This window comes from Electrophorus electricus, chromosome 12 (genome assembly GCF_041902795.1).
Source record: "Electrophorus electricus isolate QZ-2024a chromosome 12, ASM4190279v1, whole genome shotgun sequence".
NCBI classification, from domain to species: domain Eukaryota; kingdom Metazoa; phylum Chordata; class Actinopteri; order Gymnotiformes; family Gymnotidae; genus Electrophorus; species Electrophorus electricus.
Window position 1 is genome coordinate 16,251,287 of NC_137508.1, and position 25,465 is coordinate 16,276,751.

Sequence of the window (25,465 nt, forward strand, 5' to 3'; positions counted from 1 at the left end):
TTAATATGAGCCACAGGACAGACTTGTCATTTGGATAGGTGTATGGCTTCTGGGTGGCTTTACTAGATTCGTTTAACAGCCTATATTTTGTAGAGCCATGGGGTTCAGCGTGTACTGTTGAGGCTGCTGAAGGCCAAACAGAAATTGCTCATGCATGGGTTTGAAAGAATGTGAATCGGCTATGGTTGCATATTTCCTCTCCAGTGTATGTCAAAACCCCACCTTAGTTCACCTTAGGCCTTGGTCATATTTATTGAGATGTGAACTAAAAGCTTTACAATGACTTTCTCTCTTATTATTTTGAATCCAGACTGTCTGATATTTCTTTATTTTCTTTGCCTCTCAGACTCATTATCAGCAACATTTGTCATCCTGTGTAGGTTGAGCACCAAACCATGTTAGAATGTTCTTTGTATCCATTACCTGAAGCATTTATTTTGTAGGAAAGTCTCTTCCGGATCGGCGTTTTTAAAAAATCTCACTTTTTTACTACTTAGTTTTAGTACCACATGAATGTTTCAGTTGTAGAGAAATGGACTTTTCTCCTTACTTAGTATTACTTATTTGTAGTTTTCATTAGTTCCACCAACTAGCAGCTGATCATAGGTCTCAGCAATGGCTCTTAGGATGCCTCAAAGTTCCAGTAGATTTAACATGCTGGGTCTTCGTTTCAGAGGAAGTTATACAGTCATGGCCAAAAGTTTTGAGACACAAATTTTGGTTTTCGCTAAGTTCACTGCCTCAGTTTTTTTTTTTTTTAGATCCTTTTGTCAGGCGTTTATAGGGTATAGTGAAGTACAATTTTAAGCATTTCATAAGTTTTTAACTTTTCGTTGACAAATACATTTAGTTTAAGCAAAAACATAATATTTACATAGTTGATCCTTCTTTTTTAAGACTTCTGGGCAAAATCTTGACTGATGACAACCCATTCTTGCCTAATCAGAGCTTGGAGTTGATCACAGTTTCTGTGTTTGTTTGTCTACCCTCTTTTTGAGGATTGACCACAGGTTCTCAATCGGATTGAGATCTGGGGAGTTTCCTGGCCATGGACCCAAAATTTCAATGTTTTGTTCACCAAGCCAATTGGTTATCACTTTTGTCTTGTGACATGTTGCTCCATGATGCTGGAAAAAGTGTTGTTCATCACCAAATTGCTCCTGGACCATTGGGAGAAGTTGCTCTTAGATGATGATTTGATACCATTCCTTATTCACTGCATTGTTCTTGGGCAACATTTTGAGCAAACCCACTCCCTTGGATGAGACATGAATGGTCTCAGGATGCCTCACTGTTGGCATGACACAGGACTCACGGTAGCGCTCCCCTTTTCTTCACGGGACAATGATTTGTCCAGATGTTCCAAACAGTCTGAAGGAGGCTTCATCAGCAAAAATATCTTTACCCCAGTCATCTGCAGTCCAATCCTCATACTTCCTGCAGAATGTCAGTCTATCCTTGATGTTTTTCTTGGAGAGAGGTAGCTTCTTTGCTGCCTTTCTTCACACCAAGCCATCCTCCAAAAGCCTTCACCTCACTCTGCATGCAGATGCACTCATACCTGCCTTCTGCCATTCCTGAGCAAGCTCTGCACTGAAGGTGACCCAATCCCATAGCTGCATCCTGTTTAGGAGATGGTCCTGGCACTTGCTTGACTTTATTGGGTACCCTGAAGCCTTCTTCACTGCAATTGAACCTCTCTCCTTGATGTTCTTGATGATTCGATAAATAATTTATTTAGGCACAATCTTACAAGCAGCAATATCCTTGCCTGCGAAGCCCTTTTGATGTAAAGCAATGATGAATTGCAGGTAACCATGGTTAACAGAAGAAGACAATGATTTCAAGCACCACCTCCCCTTTTATACCAACCGGTCCGATCTTCTAATTCAATCAGCATGACCGAGATATCAGCTGCCTTGTCCTCATCTACACTTTCATTGGAGCTAACAAGAAGATTACTGAAATAATGTTAGCAGGTCATTGTGTGGCAGGGCTGAAATGCAGTGGAAATGGGGGTTTTTGTGATTAAGTTCATTTTCATGGCAAAGAATGACTTTGCAATTAATTGCAATTCATCTGATCACTCTTCATAACAACCTAGAGTTAATGCAAATTGCCACCATAAAAACTAAAGCAGCAAACTTAATAAAAAACACAATTTATCAGTCTCAAAACTTGTGGCCATGACTTTTAATGCCCAGTTTATCATGCAACTGCTAATTTGATTGCCAGCATGTGGTTGATGTCTCTCTGAGGAGTAGCTTCAGTTATATGCAGCAGATGATGTATGTTAAGACACTCCTCAATGGATGCCAATGGTGGTCGCTCTACAACGAGGCTGACTTGGTCTTTGCTTAGAAACAGGGTAAGAATGGCCTGATCAGTAGAGGAATTGTTTAGTGCCTTCTTCTCCAGGCTCTGGTAATGATCTCTCTAAGATAAGATCAGTGTATTAATTTGTCTTGCATTTTAATTGTTCAGAGCCTATGGACAAGAGCCATATTACTTTTTTATGATCTACCACCTTCTTTGTCTTCACTCTCTTCAGTGCCTCTTCTCATCTGTAGCATCTTAAACTGATGACTAGCTCTGCTTTGAGTGGAAATACAAGCACTTATGGAATTAGATGCCAGTGTCTAGTTACATGGTCCTTCTTGGGCCATGTGTGCTAAGAATTTAATTATAACTGAGCCTAAAATTATTGGCTTCACGTCAAGGTTAGAACAACTGGCCTTGAGGTTTGATGGAAGCTAGAAAATCCCTCTTGGAATTTCTTTAAACACTATATTATTAGACAAAACTACACTAAATTTGAGGAAGCAGCAGATGAAGGAAAGTAACACAAAAAAAAGTTACATTCCTATGCCCTAAGCTTTAGTAGTCAAATGCTGGCCACTGAAGGATGAGCAATGGGTTAGCAGGGTATATTTCTTTTTTACTTGACAATTTTCCTTCATTGGTGTCTGGGAGGGATGTTGCATTATGCTAGACTGTCACAACTTGTGTAGTTGTGAGATGAAGCTTTGGTTATATTTTATGAAGGCTTTACAGTTCTATTTTCAATATTTCCTTTGCACATGTCTTTTAGTTTTAGTTTAGTTTTGCTGTGCTAAATAATTGTTGGCACTTCTGATTAGATTGAGTATACAAAAGTCAGAGGAGTAATCAGTGGCCAGTAAACTTTGGATCTAAGCTAGGATAACTCTGAATATAAGCTTACATGTTCACCTCAAAACCAACATTATCTAAATTCCACTAAAACTGCCTAACTCTAATTACCTCTATTATTTTAAAAATTTGTGAAAACCTCTGCTCTGGGCAACGAAGGTTGAAAACAACCCCACCCGTGCATGAAAGCAGAAAATGAGTTGACTGAAATAATTAGTCTGCCACCTCTGTCCTTGGCCTTGGAGGTTAACCACGGATATTATCTGCTGATTTTTTCATTATTATTTTTTTAATATTCATTACAGAGAGCAGTGTGTAACAGAACTCTAATTCAGTAGCAGCTATCTCTCATTTCATAAAAAAAAAACTAATAAAAAAATAAATAAACTAGAGAAAACATCCGCAGATGTTATGGTGAAGTAGAATCGGCCTTTTTGCTAACCAAGTGTATTGTAATATTCTATAGAGCCAGCATAAAGTAAGACAAGGGAGCTCCAAAAATATATTTACCGTATGTGTTGCTGTAGTACAACTGGATGGGAACAGGGCACCTTGAGAGAATTTGCTTTCTTTTTTAAATTTATTGTGTGTTTCATTGTGTTAGAGAGTAAAACAAACCATCGACCACGGCCCAGTATCTCAGTTCAATTTTAATATCGTTATTGAAACTGACTTCCATACTCTCACACATACTTGGTTTTCCATCTGACAATCCGCCTGAGTTCTAGTAGTCCTTCTTACATTTTTAATGTAAACTTTGGGAATTTAGTCTGTATGTTGGTATACATAAATTGATATTAGTAGTTACTGTGGTTATGGCTGAATCAGAGCTTTGACATTTTAAATTAAAAGCCATGCTGTATTAGCATGGCTCATTTTGTGTGGAAAACACCATCTGGGTTTCAAATCTCATTAACCACATCACACCAGAGTTTTGCCACAGTTTGATAATCCTTCATTTTCACTAGTGCTAGACATTGTAAAGTACCCACAATGTACAATGCGAGTGAAGAGATGGGTAATCTTCTTATCTTGCTCTTGGATTAGCACCTCAGAGCTGGCTGTTGTATTTGCGTATCCCATCAGAAAAGGCTGTGTCCTGTTTGTATGGGTGGCACGTTCACTTGTTCTGTGTTTTGGTGTAAAAATATGAAGCTAGGTCATATAAGTGGCCACACTGCCAGTGGCAGGAAGCCAAAAATTTGACTCTGATGTATCGTTGTGAAGGAGAGTCCAAGGAGGTGCAGTGAACTGAGAGAAATTTGGCTCCCAAAGTAATCAGTGCAAATGACAAGACTGTGTGAATGCCTTGGGGCTAACATTTCTGAATTTAAGCTCATAAAAATGTAATGACCATGCTTCAAATTCTGAATTAGGAAATGGTAATACATAAGACAATATCTCTTCAAAGAATTAACTACATAATGAAGTATATGCATGTTTTTTCTTCTGTCAATAGTAATAAATGTACAATGAACTATGCATTTAGTATAGAATGTTTTTTTTTCTCTCTATGATGACAAACTCTTCTATGATCCTGAATCCACTAAAAATCTTATACATTTAGATTTTAATGTTCACGTGTTACTGCTCATCTTGATGAGGCCTGCATTTCCTCTGGATATTTTTTTCCTCTTTTAAAACTTGAATGGCTGAAAGTTGTAAACACCACACTCTTGTGTCTGACAACTGTGTGACTAAGCAGAAAAATAAGATTCACCATTTGAATTACGAGGTACAAGTTAATTTAGCTGAGATTTTTGATTGTTTATTGGAAGTATAAATGCATTTAAAGACAGGAAATACATTTATTCAATAGTGCCTTATAAGCTCTAGCACACCAGCAAGATGCTACTTGTGTGCTGTCCTAATTGCAGTCATGAACAAAAACAAGTCATTGAAGCTTGCTTGAAACCTCTTAATTGTTTTCCCAAGCAGGCATCATATCACAAGTCTGCACATTCCTACTCTTAATGTGACACTCTGAAGCTCTAATTGGAAAATTTAAATATCCATCCTTAGATCACTTTCTCAGAGCTTGTATTTGCAAAGCATCTTTCTACACTAAGAAACTCAGAACTGCTGTCTTAAAAGGAAACTATCTTTAAGCCTTACAGAGCATTTTACAATAAAATGGTCTGAATAGATTATTGAGCACTTCTTGTCTGAAGAGAAACAAAGCCAGACAAGAGTTAAACCCGGCTAGTGCACCTGAAAATAGGTTATATTAGGGATGTATCACACTGTGCTCTCTTTTTATGGATGTCCCAGCCAGCTCAGAGAAAAAATGAACTGCATACTCATGATCCATCAAGAAAATGGAAGTCACATTGTGCTAGTTTATGAAAAGTTTCACAAGTTCATTAATCCTAGTTATTTGATTATAAAAACTGCCATTAATATTGAATACCTTGATATGTTACTACTGTAGGCATAAGATCTGATAAAATATTCTAAATGTGTTTTGTTCCTGATCCATATAAGGGGTATTGGGCATGTGCTGTAACACAAACCCTAACTCCTAATCTTAATTGTGCCTTTTTTTTTGTCATGAAATTGTTACCTCCATGTTTTACAGAGCAACTTTATCGATTTTCTTTTTCTAGATATTAATTTTTCATTCTTCTTTTTTTCAGATTCTCCAACTGTCATGCTCAGCTTTGTTAAAGGAGGCCTGTGTCTCTGAACTTCAGTGTCTTAGCCAGCTCTAACATCCAAAATGCTGTTTGTCTGTCATTGAATTAGCTACTTCTGAGGAAATAAGTTGAAGGTTTGCCCATGCTGAAGGTTTGCCCTTCATGCTGAAGCCTGTGGGGGGAAAAAGCAGCTCCTCTCTTTCCTGAAACTCAGTTGGGTAACCCATGACAATGTAACTGATAGGCAGCTTGAGAGCTCACTTTCCCAAGCAGTTGCAAACAGGATGTCATCTTAAGCCCTGGCATAGACAAAAAAAAAACGCAGTCACTGCCTGCGTAGTCACTGGAGGGCTCCAGGCTCCTCTAAAGTCATGCAGTCTTCAGAGGAGTTGTTCAAAGGGAAACTGAAGACCTTGAATGGGAGCATGGGGCCTCCAGCTACCAACCCACAGGGGAAGCATGAGGGGGGTGGAAAACCCAATGGCACACCTGCCATGCCCAAAATGGGGGTGCGTGCCAGGGTGTCAGACTGGCCCCCAAAAAAGGAGCTCTGGGATAGCCCACATGGACCAAACTATGAGAATGTTATTATGGCCTTCCAAAATGGGCAGTTCAACCAAAGCATAGAAATCTCTGAAATGAGCAAAAAACCTCTGGAACTCGATCTTAATGACACAAAATATTCACTGAGTGACATTTTGAGTCGATCCCCTTTAAAGGGACTTCATCCTATACGGCAGCGAAGTAACAGTGATGTGACCATCAGTGATATAGACACTGAAGATGTAATGGACCAAAATGCCATCAACCCAAACACTGGTGCCTCATTGCATCGGGAGTATGGCAGTACTTCCTCTATTGACCGTCAAGGTCTAGGTGGGGATGTATTCTTTACATTGTTAAAGGGTTACAGAGTAGATATGTTGGACCATCGGAGTGCACCTCCAACTGGTTTTCCAGAGCTTCTGTGTTGTGATACTGGTCTCTCACCTAGTTTGCAAACTGCAGCTCAGATAGCCCGTGGAGAATTTGTTCATATCTCAGGCTATGACTATGTGGACAGTTCCCTTCTTTACAGCCGAGAGAGAGAGAAGTCCTTCATGCGGCGGCTTAAGTCAGAGTCATCTGAGACATCACTCTTTCGCAAGCTGAGAACCATTAAGAGCGAGCACGATGGTCTCAGGCTGTCCACTGAACAGGATGACCAGCGGCCTCTCAGCTTTCAGAAGTGCTTTGCACACTACGATGTCCAGAGTATACTCTTCAACGTCAGTGAAGCAGTAGCAAACCGAGCCAGCCTTGGTCAGAGAAAGAACACAACCACTGGTGCCTCAGCTGCTTCACAGTATCAAGTCCCAGGAAATTGTGCAGTAAGTGGAAATACCTGCAGCCCTGCACCCATGTTTGAGCCCCTACTCGGCAGCCATGAAGACATAAACCCTAAGGAGAACCTGGATGCTGATGAGGGCGATGGAAAGAGCAATGGGCTAGTATTAAGCTGCCCACATTTCCGCAATGAGATTGGTGGTGAGGGCGAGAGAAGGATTTCTCTCTCTCGGACCAACAGTGCCACCTACAGTGGTGGAGGGGAAAATTGTTCCTTTGAATCTTCATTAAGCTCTCATTGTACCAATGCTGGTGTTTCTGTGCTGGAGGTGCCACGGGAAAACCAGCCCATTCATCGTGAAAAAGTCAAGAGATACATCATTGAGCACATCGACTTAGGAGCATACTATTACCACAAGTATTTCTATGGAAAAGGTAAGCCTTATCAATGTGTGTAGTGTACATGAAAAAATGTGAGCCTTATTAATTAATCACATTTTATCAGTGAAGTCCTGATGCGTTCCAAATAATGATGTATGTGCCATTAAGGCATGTTTTACTGTACTGCAAGTGCCTGCGCAATAGTAGGCTTTGTTTGTTAGTAAATTTGTTTGTTAATGTTTGCAAGTGGGGGATGGGGGCTGCGTTTTCATGCACAGTGAATGATTTCACTCCTGTCCAAATGCTCTGGTTTGTTATGTGAGATGAGGAAAAGGAAGTGTAGGGTGCTGTGCAGCTGTTGCCCATGGAGAGGTGCTTCTGTGCTGGCAGGCCAAGAATGGCTCTTAGAATATACCTGCTTAGCTTAGTGTATTTTATTGGCTATTTGTTTGCCCTAAGAAACAGTGGCTTTATGTCGGAATCCTTGTTTCCCGTGGTTCTATACTGAAAAATGTTGCAGTGTATGGGTGAACAGCACAGTCATGCCTCCTCCATATCTGACATGTACCTACCCTTGCAAAATGAGTCCTGATCAAATGATGATAAATCATGTTAGTGGTCTTATTCTTTTAGGAAACTTATGAGGGCATGCCTGACACTGCATCCACAAGAGACAATTAGTAGTCCGTCTGTAAAAGTAACACCTGTATTTGTGCAGTACGATTTTTCACAATCTGTCAAAACAGTAAGTAAACTACCACATTGGGCATTTGAAATGGTAAGATGTAAAACTCTCTACACTCTCTGCAACCCTAACCCTAACCCCTCATCTGCATGATGCAGGAAGTAGCATTGACTAAACTTTTTCTGTGTATGTATTTTTTGACAGGCAAACATACATAACTTGCACAGGAAGTGACACACAACACAGTTCTACAGAACTTTATCATGTCATTCCAGTTTCCTGGTTAGGCTTCCTTGTCACTAGTTACCTTTTCATTTAAGTTTTCATCTCCTCCTATTAGCCCATATTGAGATGATGCAACCAAATGATTAAAGTAATTTGTTTTTGATATTCTAATATCTGTTCATATTTCTCACCACATTTCACATGAATCACAACTGGGATGATATTGTATTTATTTAAGTCATCATACTAACATAATCTTTAGAGTCAACAAAATGTTAGTCCTTTCCATTTAAGGATCTTGTGAACTCTTGAGATTAACAGTTTCTGTTAATTATGGAATCCACATTATCATTCATTATTGAATGACATTAAAGGTTGTTTGTTTAGGGCATTTTCCCCATAGGTTCACAGTACTCCTACTCCTAGTATGACCTCTTTAAAAAAATTGTAACAATGAAAAGTATTAAGACCTGTCTAGAGCTGTGTAATCCTTTTTAGGCACCTGCTATGTCATGTATTTACAGTTATAGTTCTTGGAATGATGACCCTTTTGATGAAGTTTGCATTCATGTAGTCTTTTTTTTTTTTTAAGCCTGCTTTAGAAAAAAATAAACAGTGAATATAATCTACAAGTAAAATAAGGAATAAATGCTATTCTGGGTATTATTCTGAGTACTCTTTTTGTCAGGTAACCTATCTTTAGGATGGTCACAGTGATCTGTTAATGAGATACCAACTTATTTGTTTTTCTCAGTGTCATCTATACTCTGTGGAAGTTTTTTTAGTGGCAACTTTGGTTACAATTACAATTACTAGCCTTACCATATCATTAGAAATCCCTCAGAACAATTTGTATAAATGCTAAAATTGCTAAGGCCTAATTCCAGCAGCTAGTCATGGGCTACAGCAAGCACTTTTTAAGAAAAAAAATCATGAGTGTCTTATGATGGGCTAAATTTGATAGCTTTTGAGACTAAGACATTTTGACCAAAAACAGATCTCCTTTATAAGGAAGGCAGACTTCAAAGCAGTGATTCTGTCACTGAACACACCTGAACATGACTGAAATCTGCAAGATGGAGTTGAATTAATGTGGAGTGATTTCTTAAGGAAACTGGATTTCTCTCTTCTATACGTTTTAGGGATGGTATGATTTCAAGAAGGTTATTTTCTAGCCATGGGGCTTAAAATATGAAAACTGGAGGCTAAAGAACTGTAAACCATGTCTATCAGTAGTCTAATTTTGTTTTCTTCTTCCACTCATTTCTCCAAATAGTTCCAAATTTGCAGTGTTAATTCCCAGTAGTGAATGTCCTCTTATGAAAGCCATCTTAGTTTTTATATGAGACATTATTGAAAAATGAATTTTGCAGACTTTATTTTAAATGATGTATTGTATTTGCCTACTCTATGATGTCATGCCCTGCACATAATGGCCTAAAATGATGCAGGATGTCCCAAAATGCACAAATCTTGCTTCTCCATCTCTTATTTCAACTCTTCATTTGTTTTGAGAGCACTGAATTAAACACTGAGCTGAGGAAAAGAGGAGACCTGGCAGTGGTAGGTCAGGGGTTACAGTTCTTGTTAAGGTACTTGACTTGGTTACTGGTTCAAGCCCCACCACTGCCACTGTTGGGCCCCTGAGCAAGGCCCTTAACCCTCAGTTGCTCAAGTTGTACTTGTCATAATTGTAAGTCGCTTTGGATAAAAGTGTCAGCTAAATGCTATAAACGTAAATGAGATAAGGAAAAGGTTATAGGACACCCTCAATTATCTCCTTAAACAATCAATTCTGTTAAAAGGCAAATAAACTAGAATACAATCAAAACTTTACTAACTAATCCTGTATTATATATATATACTGGGCAAAGCTTTTTAATTTAGTATATTGCCATACAACAAACCAGTATGCAAGTCTTTTATTGTTAAAAAAAAATGGCTGAATTAATATACTCTTTTTACAATTACAGATATAAATGAATGCATATGAAAATTTGTTGAACATATTCTAACTACTGTAGATCCTGTCTGCTACTAAGATATTTGCACAAAAAGAATGGGCTATGTCAACTTTGCTGGCAACAAGAAAACTGTATATGCTGTCTTACCAGACAGACCTTTTTTAACCTCAACCTGCCCTCAACCTACCAATGGGATTTTAGCCACCTATCTTAACACTTATTGAACCAGTGTACTAGTCAGCAAACATGGAAGGGAAAAACAAAAGTGGTAAGGAAGTTAGCTGGTAGCATTTTTGCTGGGTCAATACAGTAAAATGTCCATAGATCAGTTTGCTCTTGTGCAGTTCTTCTTGTATTTTAACATACCACTCACATTAATGGCCTAAGAGAGCCAGAAGAATACTGCTAGAATGAAAGAATGTCTACTAATATCTCCTCTCTGTCTTTAATCTATTCTCCTCTTTCACTGATAACTTTCAGACCACCAGAATTACTTTGGGGTGGATGAGAACCTTGGCCCTGTGGCTGTCAGTGTGCGAAGAGAGAAGCTTGAAGATGGGAAAGAGAAAGAGGGATCACCATACAGTTATCGTATTGTATTTAGGACCAGCCAGGTAAATCATCAAATTCTTATCCAAATGTCAGGCATCACGGCTGAGGCAGTCAGGGATTACTAATTATTTATTTTATATACTGTTATTTTTTATTAACAATTATTTTTTTTACTGTCAAAAAATGTCATAAAACTGAACACTTAAGCACACATCACTCAGTCCACAGTCGTTGCCTTCTGCAATCTCCAAAGCTTTGTTGAAGCTTTGTTCCCCACAAACTAATAGTCATTTTGCAGTAAAGCAGTGGAGTGGAGAAGCGTTCAGTTTTGAGGGCAGTGTGTATTTTTTTCTTTCTTTTTCCACATATCACACACACATACATCTCTTTTAACTCCTAATGGCTTTTTACTGTTTTCAGTTATTTCAGTTATTTCTGTGTCCATGAAATAAATTACAGAAATATTGGTTAGAATATTAGTTCAGCACACAGGTTTGGGTTTTAATATCACCTTGGTCCACAAGACTACATTTACCCCCATCTTTAATGACCTCTTATTAAGACCTTTAGACTCCCTCAAGCTCTTTCTAAAATAGGCAAAAGTGAATAAATAATGGTATATGTTTTCTGTCATTGAATAATTTTGGTTAAAAAAAAATACATCAGGGGTTCACTAATACATTTTAAGGCATATTGATGTTGCATTGCATATTAATATTATGAAAACCCTATTGCTCTCCATTTTGCTAAGTGCTACATCTCTCCCTTTTGCTTTCTAACTCTCTCTCTCTATCTCTCTCCATTCTCTCACACTCTTGCTCACTCTCTGTAGCTGACTACACTACGAGGAGCAGTTCTGGAGGACGCAGTGCCCTCCACAGCCAGGCATGGAACAGCCCGTGGTCTCCCCCTGAAGGAAGTTTTGGAGTATGTGGTTCCTGAGCTGAACATCCACTGCCTTCGCCTGGCCCTCGGTTCTCCCAAAGTCCCTGAACAACTCCTCAAACTGGATGAGCAGGGGGTAAGTCTTACTTTTGCTTCCTCTCCTCTCATCACCATGTGGCTTTTTAAAAACTGTACTTTTACCCTTGTGACAACTTGTGCATTGAAAGTAAGGCCAATTAACATTTCTGACTATTTCAGTAGTGGAATAGCATTAATCAGTGACATTGTGAGTAGGATGAATTGGTGTGGCAGTTCAGAATCCAGCATATTCTCACATCATATGAACTTCCAGTAGAGACATAGGCCTGAACAAATAAAATGGGTTTGAAATTGTATTTCTTGCCTGTTCTTCCACCATCTAATTTAGATATCAAAAACAAAAGGAGAGAGTTATTTTTCTTGTCAAAGTTGACGGTGCCTGTCAACACTGCTTATATTCCCCTGGCTTCCCAGTGACTGTAGAAGCACAGGCAATATCATGTTAAAGGTGAATCAATAAAAGCCCCTCGCTTCCACTGATTTTTCTCAGCCCTCCTTTTTGCCATCAAGAAGAAATTCAAATGAAGAGTGAGTCATATATCTAGAAGGCCATGTTAATTCATAGATAATGGCGTCTGATTTCCTATGCAGTATAATTGGTATTTTTATTTGAGCAGATTGTTTATCAGTGTTATGGCTCATTTTGTCCTAAGTGGAAACCACTATGCATGATCTCCTAAATGGGCACTAGTGGAGGGGGAACCCATTTTACTTATCTGACTATCAAAGAATCTGCTATTTGTTAGCATGATTTTGTTGGCTAGTGCAGTTCCCTCAACAATGTATCAGAGGTTCTCATAAGGACCACAAATCTAACTGGGATTTTTACTGTAAGACTACTGTAAGATTTGTAAGACTTGCGCGCGCACACACACACACACACACACACACACACACACACACACACACACACACACACCCTCCCCCTCCCCCCACCCATGCACCCACCTACATACCCACCCACACACAACTCCCATGTGAGTCATTGTTTCCTGCCTAGGGATAACAGTATGACCCTTATTAACAGCAGAAACTAAGTGTGAAGAAATCAACAGCAATCTCCATTTTGCACTCAGTACAGTCAGCCACTGACATTACAGGTTATCTCCTGCATTCTGTCAAGTCGCATTTAATGGCATATGTGGTTGTATTATTATTTACTTTTGGAGCTTGACAAGTTTCTGTTGTATCAATGGCATGAGAGGTAATGTGTGCATTTCCAACCAAATGCTAACATGTATTTATATTAAACTGAATATCGATTTTTGTGCCGTTTTAAACAAAATAAAGATCAACTGTATAAGCACTTAGCAAGCAGGGCTGATGTCCGTGTGTGTGTGTGTAATGTAGGCAACATCTAGTAGTTTCTGTAACAAAGCCTATTAAAACCCAGATACAGTCAGAGACTGCCTAATTGTATGGAACTGCCAACATAAATCCGTGAGAAAAGGGAGTGAAAAGTGTTTTTTTCCAGAGCAGATAAAAGTCCTGAAAGCATTCGTCATCAGTAAAAGAAACAACCTAGCAGATCACAGCCTTCTAATATCTTCAAGTCTTCTAAGCTTCTGCTTGAAAGTCTTAAATCATGTGCTGAAGCCACAGACAGGAAAAAAGAGGAAAAAAATACCAAGACTGTATTTGCTGAATTGGATTATCTTGTAAAAGTTACTGTCACCTACTAATCATAATGAGAATTTTACAGTATAATAATACTGAGAATCATTGTACTTTTTTTTTTTTCAAGACTTGTCTGACTTACTTTCTGGTACTTTTTATTTTACATTGTGTAAAATATTTATTATTTTCTGGCAATGTAATGTTTCTTTAATTACTTGAGTATATTGCTCTTATGTATTCCTCCAAGATCTAATATATTTTTTATTTAAAAAACCCCCACAAATTTTCTGATGTGTATCATTTTGTACTCCTGGTAATGGGAGTACCTGCCCTTAGCCTACCCAACCTCACTTTATAAATCCATGGGAAGTATTATGTGTAGTGAGCTGACCCAGTAAGCAGTCTCTGCCTGAGGGCTGACTAAGAAATAGCGTCTATGTGACATAATAGACTAATGGTCTACAGTCTGTCACCCACTAAGGCTACAAAAAGAGCATAAAGGCACAAAAGAAAAGAATGTTCACATTGTATTATGCTACAGTAATATTGCATAGTGGATTTCCCCTGGCTAGTTTTATCTTTCTCATTTAGTTATGGAAACTATAGCTCCAAACCTCTGAATGGCTGTGTTTGGTAGTCATTGTCATCTGGACTGCTGGAAGGTTGTACATTTGTATAATAATCCTATACATTCAATTATCCAGTAATCCAGTAATATTATACATTCACACAACACAAATCATCCAGCCTGTGTAGTGGCTATATGTATAGGTGCGCTGTGACTGAATTGAACATTATGATGGGGCTGAACAGTCAGTATGGAGCAGGACATGACTGGCAAAAGTAGGATTGTGAGGTGGCAGCAGTGGATGGGCAGTTGGTCAGCATATAGATGTTTGTGAAGTATATTATAAGCAGATGTCACAAGAGAGCCCAGGGATGCAGAAAAACAGTGATGTCACAGAGAGCAAATGAGGACATTATGTAAAGCACTCAGTACACATGGAGTAACAGTGTCTTTTCCCAGTCTCTGTTTCTACCAGGCTCAGGACACACTGACCCTGCAGCTGTGAGTAAAGAAAAGAGAGAAAGATCACTCACTCTCTCTCTCTCTCTCTTGCTCTTTCTGTGCATGCTTGTGCATGTGTGTGCTCATAACTGTCATTTTTAGATTTGTGTGCAATTTATGCTACAGTTTTGTCCAGTCAAACACCGAGATGGGGACATATGCCCATATTTTGTCCCCCTAAAGTGGTTGGTTTCAGAAGATTACCTAAGGTTTCGGGGGAGAGTAAAATGTCAGTGACAGAATATATCATCATTTGTAGTGCTGACTTCAATTTCATTTTGAGTCATTTAAAATTAATTTCAGTGCATTTCTGGGCATTTTACAATAGACACTGTTACAAAGCAACTTTACAGAAATGTGGGTTCAGAACCCTACTGAGCATGCTGAAGCCAACAGTGGCTAGCTAACACTGATTTATACTCACACCTTCTGTTGGCAGGCTGTTCTTTGTCTGTTATTTTTCTTATACTCTGCAAAAATGACAAGATATAATAACTTTAGAAGTCTATTCTGTCTGTTAAGTATAGGCTTGTTGTGTAACTGATGCATAGACTGTTTTGCAGCAGTTTGGTCCATCTTCTCTGCACTACATTAGCTGAACCTGAGTTGACACTGCTGGATTCAGTGACACTTGGCTCATATAAGAGAGATGACTGAATCTGGAGCTCAGAAATAGCAACTACAGAGTACTGGGAATCCTGCTTCTTGTCCCATCAGTCATGCTCTGGAAGCTTGTACCTAGTAAAGTTGCATAATGGATTAGTTTATTAGAAGTGTGGGTCAAATGTCCTAATATCTCTCTAATTTTACAATACATAATCAGGGTCTTATTAACCAAAGGTTATTTTAAACATGAACCAGTATTCTACAGTTATCATTCTGCTATTTTCCAGTGATCTTTTGCAGCCAAACATGTATTTTAGTTGTCAGTTTAGCTCTAAAGAACACTCCCGCAAAATCTCATGCAGAGTCACTGGTAATTTCAGATGAATGTTTAAATTACTTTTTTTTTTTACTGTGCTTTTTTGTCTTTGAAATAATATCTACATGGTTTAGTGACATTTCACAGGGCCTTTTACTGAGTGATAGATCTGCAGACTCTGCTCTGCTTTACCTTGTATTAAAACCACGGACAAGCACACACTGAATCAAAGTGGCATGGATCTCATTTGAGTGCTTACTGCTTGTTATTCTTCTGTATGTGCCCCATTTAATTAACATTTTCCTATCCTTTTTGATAAAGAAAAGCTTTGTCAAACCCTAGGTGCTGGTTGCTGATTAATGAGTGAAACGTTCTGCATTTTTTACCTTTTAGACTGCTGTTCACAAATTAATGGCTTGAGCTCTTTGCAAATGCTGTTTTTTCACACAAAGCATCTTTTGTAATAGTAAGGTTTATACCTGATGTCTGTATGCTGTTCTTTGCGATAGGTTAACTTTACATTTGTATTTAGTTTTTTGATATCTGATTTTAGTGTTTATAAAAGCAGTGGGTAAATGTGAAAAACAATTTATTAATCTGAATCTGTTGAGAAATTCAGAATCATTAATTCCAATAAGATCACTGAAAATAAAGGGATGAAGCAGTTTGTTTATCTGTGAATATTTATGTAATTTTTAAAAGAAATTAGTGCTCCAGCAGTTGACATTGGTGAAATATAGAAGACACACAAGGCAACATGGGCTGCTTAAAAATTCCAGTAGGTGGATTTTATATCATACACCTTAACATTCTTTATTTTTGTTCAGATCTATTGCTTTGCCAGCTCCAGTGTTCAAATGGACTGCAGTACATTATACTGCAGTATTTACATTTACAGCATTTGTCAGATGCCCTTGTCCAGAGTGACTTAGTATTCTTAAGATAAGGATACTTATATGATCCAGGCTATCACACTAAAGTTCTAACTAGAATGGACAAGAAGATGGTATTTTTTTTACCCACTGAGTGCTTAGTGTTTCAGTGAAGAGGTGAGTGTTCAGTCTTCATTTGATGGCAGCCAGTGTCTCATATGCAAATGAAGGAAAGACATGGGGAAGTTAAAAGGTCATAGTTTGATGCACCAAGGAAGTTGTGGATTGTAGCCCTTTGACCCCAAGGACCACTACAGTCCCTCCCTTGCCAGTCATAGCCATAAGATTAGACATTAACTGCTAAATATGCCTGGATTATGTTCACAGACTATATTAATTACAAAGTTGTGTTAACATACAAATAAATACAATACAAAGCGAATAAAGCATTACTTATCTGAGGTGACATTCTACCATGAGATAAATTATTTTGTTGGGTTTAAGAAATTCAAGGTTGTTACAATAAGTTGCCTTATGGATTAACTAATTGTTACAGATAAATTTTAGTAGATAATCAGTAATCTGTAACAAATTACATTTTAAATCTTTTGTTAGAGAGCATGTTGTATATATCAGTTATAAAGACTTCTGTGTTAAACTGCACTGGTAAACATGGGAATGAGAACATTTTCTAAAGCTGTTTTACTGTAAATGTATTTCGTGGTCAAATTAACCAGTTTTTTTTTAATATATCACACATTTTCTTATCACGATTCCCAAAAAACGTTGTTTCTTTTGAAAAGCTTTGTATACATGTTTTGAAGTATATGGCACACGTGTTCACATGTGTGTGTTTGCATGTGCGCGTGTGCGCTTGTTGGCTTGTCTTGCAGTTAAGTTTCCAGCACAAGGTGGGTGTGTTGTACTGTAAGGCGGGTCAGAGCACAGAAGAGGAAATGTACAATAACGAAAGTGCAGGGCCTGCACTGGATGAATTCCTGGACCTGCTGGGCCAGAGAGTGCGGCTGAAGGGCTTCACCAAGTACAGAGCACAGCTGGATAATAAGAGTATGCGCACAAACAACTTTAGCTTAAAAACACAGAAAATGTTTTTGTTAATATATTGTTTTCCATAAAATTGCATAAGGTCCAATGACATGGATGTGCAGGTTGAAAGAAATGCAGGATATAAACAAAACCACCTATACTTTGATTAGAAATGGTTCAAAGTTCAAACAGCACCATGCTCAGTCCCTTTAGAACATGTCTGCACAACCATTTTCATCTGTTTTTTCAGCTTCCAGTGCTTTCACTGAAGTGTGTTTGATTCAATGAATTTTTAAACACCCTCATGTGTTCTTTATTTTACCTTTTACCTTTCCATTCATGAGCTATCCCCCCACACGCATGCGCACACAAGCAGAAAGCTCACGCCTGACACTAATTGGAAGTGATGGTGCATGCAGGGAAGTGGGAGAAGCAGCTGTTTTGTCTTGCTGTCACTATGCTTGGCTAGGATGCCATCCAATGAACCTTGACTTGTCATTTATTCTTTTCAATAAAGAGCATGTTTGTATATGTTTCTATAAACATTTGTGTGTGTGCTATTAAGCCTTTATTTGAAATAATCTATGTCCAGTTCTTATTCAGTTTATTCTTCCTCGTTCACAGGGGCTTCTCTGTTGTCCATGTTTGCTTTGTAGCTTTTCTGACTAAGCACCATGTGTGTCTTGCCATTACAGCGGACTCCACTGGAACCCACTCCCTTTACACTACGTACAAGGACTATGAGCTAATGTTTCATGTGTCCACTCTCCTCCCCTACACTCCCAACAACAGACAACAGGTCAGTGTGCTTATGTTTAAGCTCTAAAGGGACATTTATATGAAGGTCAGATTTTATCTGAATTGTCCTAGATAAATATCTTGATTTTTGTTTGTTTTTTTTAACTACCTGCCGTTGTCCTTTTTACTTTTCTGGGGTTGCATCAGATGTTTGTTGTGGCAATGGTGCTAAATTGCAAATGTGGACAATGATCTATAAGTCTTCAGGAGAGTGTTAGCTGTGTCAGCTACCTGCTATAATTGCTGACATAAACAATACAAATAAATAAATAGTTAAAAGGTGGCCTCATAAATCAGATAGCAGCTCTCTAGACCCCTGGCTAGTGGCCAACTTTTCTGACAGAAAGCCCTAGTTAAAAACAGAAGAGGGCTGATTATATGGTGGTAAGCTTTTCTAAGCAAAGCTTGTTTAAGCAAAGCTTGTCCATCATCCATCCTGTTGCGCCCATAATCCTGTTTGTTTCTGGCCCATGTGGCTTTACAAATGGGAGCTGGGCACCCCAACAGCCCGCAGTCTTACTCATAGGTCTGGATCCTGACCCTCATCATCCTCTGCAAAAACATGATGCACACGTGGCGTTAGCCATATAGTCATATAGTCAGGTGGTGTTGGCCTTTCTGGATGACTATAGATATGGATGGTTTCTATAATTAACTCATCTTACTTACCACTTCTGTCTGGAATGAAGCCCTCACGGTTGGTAGTGGATTTTGTGTAAGCTTACTGTGTTTGTTTTTAGTCTAGTTTGGTGAGAAAAGTAGACAGGCTTAAGTACTGAAATATTATAGATAGCCTTGTTTCCTTCCTGTTAAGGGTATCCTTGTTTTTTATTTAATATACATTTTCTAATTTGTTTCTTTACTCTATTGCTGTATAATGTTTAATTAATCATTACTGTAATATTGACCTTTGCTGTACTCAGAAGCATTTTGTTTTGTGTTCTTTGACCATCCTGACAAATCTCAAATTTTCAGATAAGTGTTCAGTGTATATTTTAATGTATCAGTTGTATTCTCAGTAAACGTGAGTATTAATGCTGGGCATTCTTTAACCTTCAGGGGTTTACAAAATACTTTCATTTATTTACCTATGCCAGTCACAATATGTGGCAGTGTACCCGAAGTGTGGTATTTTTGTCCATATTGTTCAACCCTTCCCTGGTCAAATATTTCCACCCCATCATTTAATAGAAATATTTTGCATGGATTTTATGCATTCAGAAGCATTATGATTCACTCCAAATCATCAGGGCTTTCAAATCATTTTAATACAAACATCCTCTAATGCTGCTGTTTTTCATTTAGATCATTTTAAGATAGTGTTCCCTCCCTCTTTCTTTATCTCCCTCCAGCTGCTAAGAAAAAGACATATAGGAAATGACATCGTCACCATCGTGTTTCAGGAACCAGGAGCCTTGCCCTTCACCCCTAAAAACATTCGTTCCCACTTCCAGCATGTGTTTGTTACTGTCAAAGTTCACAACCCCTGCACTGAAATTGTCTGTTACAGGTATGTCTGCTATGATGAAATCATCATTATTAAATTAACCTGTCTGTCCCTGAGGGATTTTTGAATTTGAGCAGTACTCTTTAGACAGCTGAAGAATTAGCTTTGATGTTAAACTAGCTTTATTAACCTCATTGAAGGAGATAACAAATCACTGCAGCGTTTAAGTGGTATGCCCCTAATTCTGCAAATCAGTAGAATCCTATATGCTTTTTTGATTTTTAATTTAGAGGTGTAATCAGTGTTTCATAGTCCTGGATTTAACTGTTGCTAGTTGGGATAGCAACTAGATTGCCTAGTTGGGCTGTTGATGATAACGGTATTTACAAAAATAGCAAAACCAAGTAATGTATATCACTTCTAAAATTGATTAAAATATTATGAGATTACAACTTTATTTCTTCCTATCACTTGCAGTGTTGCTGTATCCAGATCAAAAGATGTGCCTCCATTTGGTCCTCCCATTCCTAAAGGGGTGACCTTCCCAAAGTCAGCTGTATTCAGGGACTTCCTACTGGCCAAGGTAATCAATGGTGAAAATGCAGCACACAAGTCGGAGAAGTTCCGAGCCATGGCAACTCGCACACGCCAAGAGTACCTTAAAGACCTTGCAGAGAACTTTGTGAGCACAGCCACTGTGGACTCAGCTGTGAAGTTCAGCTTCATCACATTGGGTGCGAAGAAGAAGGAGAGAGCCAAGCCACGGAAGGATGCCCACCTACACAGTGTAGGAGCTATAACATGGAGTGTGGTGGCACGGGACTTTGGCCAATCAGCAGATGTTGAGTGCCTGCTTGGCATCTCCAACGAATTCATTGTACTCATTGAGGAGGAGTCCAAGAATGTGGTCTTCAACTGCTCCTGCCGGGATGTGATTGGCTGGACTTCCAGCATTATGAGCATTAAGATCTTCTATGAACGTGGTGAATGCGTCATGTTCTCAGCACAGGAGAACTGTGGAGAGGACATCAGGGAAATCGTCCAGCGGCTTGAGGTGAGCACCTCCTCATACCCTGAGCACAGGAATGACTCTGGAAATAGTAGGTGCCACAAAGGTCTTTGCTCATGAGCTTATTATGCCATTAATATTTTCATTTTGATATTTCTTTCAATTTTACCTTTTCTTCCTTCTGACCTGTAGTGTTTATACACATACACACACACACACACACACAGGAGATCAAAATTGGAGAATAATTTATGAACACTTGATTTTTTTCAGAAATAATGTAATCTTCATTGGTCAACATTTGAAAGATTTTTTGTTAAGGGCATACCATGCCACTAGAACAGTGTTTTACAAAATAACCAAGGTATTTCAACATAAAACCTTTATTTTACAGAAAACACAATGATCCAAATTAGAGAACAGCAATGACTAACACAGAGAAAGATTACAACTAAATTTTCCGAAGGTTACAACAGTCACCAATCAGTAGGAAGTGTAGAGGCCATTGCTTTGAATGACTTCAGCACATCTGCGGCCACAGGACATCACTAGTCCCTCACGCTGCTCTGGTGTGATTTTGGTCCACTCTTCTTGCAGTCTCTTTCACAGTTCAGTGACTGTTGTGGGTTTCTTGGCCATTACATTGTCACCAAGGATTTTCCAGAGGTTTTCTATTGGGTTTAGATCAGGACTCTGGGCTGGCCATTTCATTGTTTCAATGTTTTCAGTTTCAAGGAACTGCTTTACCTGTTTTGCTGTGTGACAGGGAACATTGTCCTGCATGAAAATTGCTGGCTGATTGAGTGATGAATGCAAAGAAGGAACCACGTGTTGTTGAAGAAGGTTCTGATACACACTTGCATTCACTCTGTCATGTAGCTGTATGAGGGGTCCAACTTCTGTTGCCAAAAACATTCCCCAAACCATAACACTTCCTCCTCCACCTTTCATTGACTTCTTTACACACTTTGGGTTCAGTGTTTCCCCAGTTTGTCGACAAACAATGTTTCCCATCAGACCCAAATAAATTAAACTTGCTTTCATCACTAAAGTGAACTCTGGACCACTTCTCCTCTGTCCACACAATATGCTCCTCAGCAAAGGTTAGTCTAGCCTTTTGATTCTTTCTGCTAATAGAGGTTTGGTCACTGCAGAGTGGTCTTTCAGTCCAAATGCTCTTAAACGTCAAGACACGGTATGACGAGATAGATCTTTACCCTGTTCAGTGCTGAACCGGCGAGCAATTCCAGCTGCAGTGTTGAACCGATTACCCATGGAGATTCTCCGTGTTATCCTGTCCTCTCTTGCATTTGTCTTTCATGGGCAACCAGCCTTCTTGGTGGATTTGAATGAGTTTGTGATGTTGTAAAGACGCAATATTCTAGAAATCACAGACTTGGAATGACTAACTTCATGTGGACAACCTGCTGCCGGAGAGTTTCAGTCACTTTGGAATGGCTCACCATCTTGCAAAGTCAGTGAAAACTTGACTTAGGCTGCCAGTTAAATAGTGTTTGTCAGATAATTAAGGAAATTAGCACCAGGTGCAATATTAACACCAATAACTTGCAGGTATCTGAAAGTGTTCTCTAAATTTGATCAGTGTTCTTTTTCAATTATCTCATTTAAGTTTTTATACTGTGCTTGCGAATATATACAACTCATGAAATAAGCTTAAAATGCTGCTCTTTTACTCCTGTTAGGATAAATTCACATAGGACTACAGTGACCTTAACATTTAGGAATTGTTCTCTAATTTTGATCTGCAGTGTGTGTGTGTGTGTGTGTGTGTGTGTGTGTGTGTGTGTGTGTGTGTGTGTGTGTGTATATATATATATATATATATATATATATATATATATATATATATATAATATAATATAATATAATATAAAATTTATTTTTTTATTTTTTTCCCTCTTAATCAAAGGCCATACAGTTTTAACCATGCTATATAAAAACACTGCCCTTTCTCTCTGGAGAGAGCTGTTTTTTATGGTTATCTGGGGTAAAGATCTAATCATTCCCTCACAGCCAATTCAACTGAGATTTTTTCCGACTTAGTCCCAGGGGCTTGTTTAAACAAAAAGTAGAGGTTGTAATTAAAGATTAGCTTTATATCTCTTGCGGGTATGTTTAGTGTGACTGCCATAGCTGCAACCTGTGAACTTCTTAGAGAGCAACTAAATCACATCTGTGGTTTCTAATTGGCTCTCCATAAGCCTCTGAAAATGTATCATAAGCTTCTTAAAAAATTTCCCTGAAGGATCAAATGTCATGAACGTCTGAAACATTTGACCTGGGCTGGTGTATTAGTATACCTTGCTGGGCTCTTGATTTTTCTTCTTGATTTATTTTGACTGTTGAAATTCAGTGAATCTCCACTTCTGGCAATGTAATGTTTTTGGAGAGGGAGTGAGTGGGAGAAATTCACTGAGAGATTGTGGTTATTTTGTGCTTACAGAGATCCAGTGAATATAATACCCTTAGATACATTCTGAATGTACACTGTATAACTTAAATTTCACTGTTATGATAGTAAAAGATGTTAATTTGTCCAAAAGGAGCTGCTTTCCATTTCTCCTGTGTCTGTCCTTGAGCTGCATTTCCATACTATTTCTTTGCATTTTCTTGGAAGTGGGAACACAGTACTAAACATCTATTAATCTCTTTAAAGATCTAATTGATGTTCGTAAATGGTTTAATATTTAGGTATAGGGAAGGTAGTCTGAGCTGTTTGAGCATCTACAAAGACTGGTCAATTGTAGTCTTGTTTTTAAATGAAGGAATATTGACACTTAATCATCAACTATGATGGGATGTTCTAGGACAGTGCTATTCAAATCTGGACCTTGACTCCAAATCGCATCCTATGACTTGTAATCCCATGTAGTTGATTGAATAATTTATGTAACAGTTAGTCACTTTGTCCTCACAACTGACTCCTAGATAAAGGGAGGTTGGAAAATCTGTAGGACCTGAACCCTGAGGATTGTGATATGATTGCCTCTGGTCTAGGCTGTCCCTGGCGAGTTGAGGACAAATGAGTCTCTCACAGAATTGCTGCTGTGTGCTGGATACATAGGATTAGTCTCATTCCTTTTTAGGTTTCATTTTTGCAATGTCAATGCAGTACTATGCCTGCCATCATGTCCACAGAGGTCTCATGGTGGATTTCAGAGTTTCTGATTCTGTTGAAAACTCAATCCATATTATGAAAGGCCCCAGTGTCACCTACCCCCAGATGATTTAATGGAGAAAGAGATGAGAGATGCTGCTTTGTGACATCATCTTTTGTAAAAAGTACTATATAAATACATTTGATTTGAAATTTGAGATTATTGCACTCCTGGAGTTTTCATGGCTGTCCCCATAGCTAGGCTACCTAGCAGCTGGTTATTGTGGTGGTAAGAAGAAGCTGGATTTTTCAGTTAAACTGAAAACACTAGGGCTTTGCTGCTGTGTTAGCATTAAACTTGTTCAATTAAATCCCCTTTTGTCTTGAAATCACTGAAGCAGTATGCCACACAAATATACTATTACAAGCCATGGGTTTAAAGTCTTCTTTGAGACCTAAGCACCCTACTTGATGTGTTGAGAAACTATAGTTTCTATCTATTTCCTTATTTGTATTTTGTGTGCTTCTAAACAGGTAGCCTTCTGGTCTCTCAGCAGGGCTCCAATGCCAGCAATCAGGAGGTCAAAACACAAGCTGAAGCTGTCCTTGTTTCTCCTAGCCACATGCCTGCTTGGCACGTGTCACAGACCCAACCACTTCACTTCAGGGGTTCTCAAGGGTTGAGTTCGTGGTTGTGCGTGTGTGTGGTTGAGCATGCACATGGAAACGGGGCTTCGGGCAATGGAGGGAAAAATTGTGATGAGACAGAAATGGTATCCTGTGTCTGTATAACATCCAGCTGCTCTCCAGAAGGACAGTATATATTAACATGTGAAATGAGCCTGTGAGGATCAGTGTTAGGATGGGTTTTCTCATTAACTATGCTAATCATGCCCTCTCACTTGATTCCACATGCCTGTGTGCTAAGATGCAAGCTATGTGTTTGTAAGTTTTTGTGGTCTGTGCTATGAAATTCTGTCACTGGATTTAAAAGCAGCATTGGCCTAACTGCAGAAACCCATTCCTTGGGCAGTGTGTTCTAATTCTAGTCATAGTCTGTTCTACAGGTCTGTATAGACATCTATTCTTTACCTCTCCCCCCACATACTAGGTGGTCACTGATGCATATGTAATAATAGTGAGCAGAAGAAAACTTTGGATTGCATAAATATTTCTTTGATGCAAATTGGCATTGCTTCCAGAAACTGTCTAGTTCAAATGACATTGAGCTTACACAGCTATACATCACTCCTTCTTCCTCTGTATACATGTAGCTTTGCCTGATTTAAAGTTATCCTTACAGTATTTTGTCTTCTGATGCTGATAGATAAGGTAAAACATGAGGAGCTTTCTCTAGAACAGATGTTCCTCAAACTGCTCTAATGTTTTACTCTAATATAAAACCATATGTTCCAGCAGTGTCTAGGATGGCAGGATTGGGCCAGACCGTGCATTTCAGACAGACTGTAGTCACTTCCTTTCCACATGGGTCATATCACCACTTTTATCTGGTTCTCTTACTTTGGTTAGCCTGCATGTTTTTTTTGTTTTTTTTTCTGTTGTACATAGTGCAGCTTTTATGGTGTTATATTTCAGAGGCAGAGATCAGGAGCTGCTTGAGGTAGGGAGTTAATGTGAACCA

At 38.7% G+C, this 25,465-nt stretch overlaps 1 protein-coding gene across 7 annotated transcripts in view; it reads left to right on the top strand.

Annotated features, from left to right (window-relative positions):
* The window catches only part of LOC113588360 (signal-induced proliferation-associated 1-like protein 2), an 80,296-nt gene that overhangs the window by 18,051 nt on the left and 36,780 nt on the right, over nt 1-25,465 (top strand). For all 7 annotated transcript variants that reach the window (XR_014126419.1, XR_014126420.1, XM_035531596.2 and 4 more), the window contains 7 exons: nt 5,808-7,568; nt 10,869-11,002; nt 11,773-11,961; nt 17,298-17,472; nt 18,147-18,250; nt 19,602-19,759; nt 20,174-20,750. Coding sequence is in view for 5 of the 7 variants with exons in the window: in XM_035531596.2 (XP_035387489.1) it covers nt 6,179-7,568; nt 10,869-11,002; nt 11,773-11,961; nt 17,298-17,472; nt 18,147-18,250; nt 19,602-19,759; nt 20,174-20,750 (2,727 nt within the window). In the remaining 2 variants the exon portion in view is untranslated. The remainder of the gene's footprint in view (nt 1-5,807; nt 7,569-10,868; nt 11,003-11,772; nt 11,962-17,297; nt 17,473-18,146; nt 18,251-19,601; nt 19,760-20,173; nt 20,751-25,465) is intronic.